This window comes from Phallusia mammillata, chromosome 1 (genome assembly GCF_965637545.1).
Source record: "Phallusia mammillata chromosome 1, kaPhaMamm4.hap1.1, whole genome shotgun sequence".
NCBI classification, from domain to species: domain Eukaryota; kingdom Metazoa; phylum Chordata; class Ascidiacea; order Phlebobranchia; family Ascidiidae; genus Phallusia; species Phallusia mammillata.
In genome coordinates this window covers 23,420,740-23,424,570 of record NC_137252.1, presented here as the reverse complement: position 1 = coordinate 23,424,570, position 3,831 = coordinate 23,420,740, and the positions used below count along the sequence as shown (strand labels likewise).

The 3,831-nt window shown below is 36.7% G+C and overlaps 1 protein-coding gene across 1 annotated transcript; it reads left to right on the top strand.

Moving 5' to 3' along the window:
- Positions 1-2,175: 2,175 nt before the first annotated feature.
- Positions 2,176-3,831, top strand: LOC145232399 (uncharacterized). Its single transcript, XM_080097012.1, has 2 exons — positions 2,176-2,346; positions 2,780-3,831. Exons 1-2 carry the CDS (start codon positions 2,333-2,335, stop codon positions 3,810-3,812), a joined length of 1,047 nt encoding a protein of 348 aa, XP_079953138.1. The 5' UTR covers positions 2,176-2,332; the 3' UTR covers positions 3,813-3,831.

Genomic DNA, 3,831 nt, shown 5'->3' with positions numbered 1-3,831 from the left:
TGTATGTTGCCATATTTAACCCAGGATATTTACCAATGATCCGATCACTAGGGGTCCTTCATGACTTTTTTGGTGGTTCCACAGAATTTCCATCATAATGGTTGACAAACTGGAGATAGTTTCATATTACACATTGAAAGTAGGTCAAAATATTAGCTGTCAATAACTTACGTCACTTCTTAAAATTTTCTTTTGAAGAAATATATTTTGGGTTAAAATCAAGAAAAAAAATCAAAGTGAACTATACATCTAGCTTTGGAATATTGCGGCGCTTCGCTGCGCTCGACTTCATTTTGCTACGCTCCGTTGCGCAATTTATTTTCTATAACTCTCGTGATAAAGCATATTAATTAGCTTTTTGCAAAGTATTTATACTGTGGTCAAACTATGCAACAGTAAGTCTTTTGTGTTCTATGGTTAAATTTAACTTCATTCTTCTTAACCACTGGAATTGATTCAGGATTGTTGTTGTTTTCAGTAAAAAAAATTACCTCTCCATTATTCCCAAGTAAAAATTATAAAAGTTTGTAATGTCCAATATACTCGAAAAACAGTGAATGAGTGATTGAAACATTACTGGGTTTATTTTGTTCCGACACCGATGTGTTTATAACGGTTTTACGCCAGCTGCTCCCCGAACCTTCGAACAAACGTGGTTCGATGCGTTTTGGGGAATGTTTTTTTGTGTGTGTATTTTTGTCTCATGTATTTGTGCGTTTTTAATTTAAACACTTGTGTAAATCAATAAGAAAATATCGCCTTGGTTTCGGAACAATCGTATACAGTGTATAAGTACGGAACAATCGTATACAGTGCGACCCATAGAACCACTGGTATACAGTATGAATGCATTGATGCTTGTTATTTCACCAGATTTTCACTAAAGAATGAAACAAATGGATTGATGTATGTCCATGAATAAGTTTTTACATTTCACAATTGGGGTGTGGAATAAGGGATGTGTGAGTTTAACTTTTAATAGGTTAGTAATACTGGCCTGTAGAAATATGTGACAACATCGTTAAAATAACCTTTTTTATATAATACCGTAACATCTGAATTTAGTTGTGAGTCATGTTTAAGCTGTTATAAATCCAAGAATGCGAAACCAAAAAAGAAGGATTATTCAGTGAAACCAACTGGTAAAGGCATCATAAAACGACTGGGTTAAATCCAGGTTTAATGGCAGTGGATTCATAATGGTCCATATACTTTTGATTTAGTTTTTTTAGAGGAAATGCCGGTAAAATCATATCGCCTTACCATTTAACATCGTATAGTATTTCGATTTTACATTTTTCTTGGTACGTTTAGTAAAGGCATCGCATAGTTATGGAGTTTTTTCGCTTGACGTTTTTTTCTGCGATTTGGGGATATTTGTTTCATTTAAACGAAAAAAATAGAAGAGTCAGTAACGTTTGTTGGTAAATTGGCGGCTCGTGGTTTAAAAACGTGCTTTTGTTTAACTGGCCATGGGAAAATAAACATGTTAAAGCGACTTATAAGTATAAATAGAAAGATGACAAAATGCCGAAGCAAATACTGCTTTCTCTTTCCCTGCAGTGGCTGAGCTGCGGTGTTCTCTTTTTTTCGATTCTGTTCTTTCTCAGCGACGTAGGACTCACTTTCTTCTTTTTTTCAGGCAGTGTTCAGACCCCATGCATCAGTGTCATTTACCTGCATGGTAGTGATAGATGGTTGCAGACAATAATGCAATGGGCCGCCACTGGTCATGACTTTGTTTAAGGTTCTAAGCAAAATAAAATAACGCACTCTATTCGTAGTGGTTATTGCAGCACGTGGTGGGATATCCTAGAATATCACAACTTTAGGTTTTTTTGCATGACAGGCGTTGTCCAATAGAAGAAAAACGTGTTTAAAAAAATTTAAGTAAAAAAGCGCCGTTATGTAGGCCTTCGAAGTAAACAATGAAGTGCGTCCTGCGCCCCCGTAACACTTCCTCACTGCGTATGAATTATAGTCCTATGCACTAGGACGGCACATAAAAGTAAGTCGCTATAAAGTGCGTTAAACGTTAGGTAAATGACTGCGAGATTTTCACGTATTGGGTTTGGTCATTTGCATTTGGCGGGTCTTTACATAGATGAGATTTAGAAAGTGTTTGACAAATTGGTTCAGAACTATACATTTTTGATGTAGGTTTTCAACGGAATTAATATTACAGCAAAAGACAATTAACCATAAAAATTATATTTTAAAATCTTTATTTGTTGCCAACGAGGATTCGATTCGCTTTCTGCGAACTTCCAAACGACTGGTTTGTTTTATCATTGTCTGAACTTGCACCTTGATTGTCGAAGAGAAATTCGTCATGAATTACAGCAGGTAGGCTAAGTGTGGCCTAGCATAAAACCTTTTTTAACAACCAATCCAATGCAAACGTGGTTGTAGTTTAAGTTCTGACGTGGAAGCAAGACTCTAAATCTAAAATTAAGTTTATTTTAAACTCGAAATCTAAAATTAAGTTTATTTTATTAAAACTTGTAAGAAAATATCCAACATGACTTGCCACTCTATAATACAAAGTATAGGCTGCAAGTCACGTGGTCTGCAAAATGTTTTGTGCAGCTCCATAAATATGTGTGATTTTGCGTTAACGTTGCACGAAGATTTTCAAAACATCCAAAACTTTTAATCTGTATGCGCACAATCTTTGTATTTCTGAACATAACTTTTGGCAAACTGAGAACAATAAAATTTGGCGAGGAATTCACAATTTAAAACTGTTATACTTATTTGATTCATGATTACCGCGCAGCAACGCAACCTTCACTCAACCCATGGCAATTCCTAAATCGTTGAATTTCGTCATAAACGGTATCCTGTTTGCATCCAATCTATTGATTATCGTTTCGCTCATCCACTATGGACAGAAACATCGAAAGTGGTCGGGATTTTCTTCTACCAACAGCGAGAAACTAAGTCAAGGGATGATATATGTTGCGGCGGTTTCTTGTTTTGTCTTCAGTCAACTTCGGTATATCCTGTCATTCGTCGAGTTGAGTGTTTATCGAATTACAAACGCAAACAACCAGTTTTGTGAGATTCTCGGCGATTTTTCTTACTGTGTCGAAAATTGTGCATTTATCGTCACTCAGCTTGTGTTCTGGTTGCGGCAGCGAGTTTTCTATTCAAACAAGATGCTTTCTTGCGACTACAGTCGCTTTCTGCTTTTCGTAAGCCGGTACTCAATGCTTTACATTGTAATTTTCAGTTTCAGTAGCCTGATCCTACATACAGCACTTTACCCTGCATATTTTTACGAGCACCTCAGCTGTGTACATAAAATCAGCACCACCCCCCACACGATATCAATAGTAATGACCAGTTTTACATACGTAACTGGTGAACTTTTGTTGATTGTTTTATTTATTTACCCGATGCGCAAACGGCTTCATGAATCTTCACTCGCTCGTGTCTTCGCAAGCAAAAATAGAGACGTTCCAGTCACCGTATCCACCTCAATTCAAAACCCATCGACTGATATTCGCAACAGTAGCGATAGAATCGAATCTAATGATGCACATACCACAAAGCACAGCAAAGTGACGTCATCACTGTATGAAGAAATCAAAGGAATAATGACTCGCTCAGTAGTTATGTTACTGGTGTCTGTAATGACAGGTGTTGCGCTGACCGTTGTGGGCAACTATATTGTAAAACGCTCTGATTTGCGAGATGAGGCGATTATTTTCAGTAATTTGTTTCTGTTTGCACACGACCTTTACATTGTCTTCTCATTTTCCGCGTTCAATGCTATGTTGACTTCACCTTTGGGAATTTTCAAATAGTGTATGTATGATATTGTGT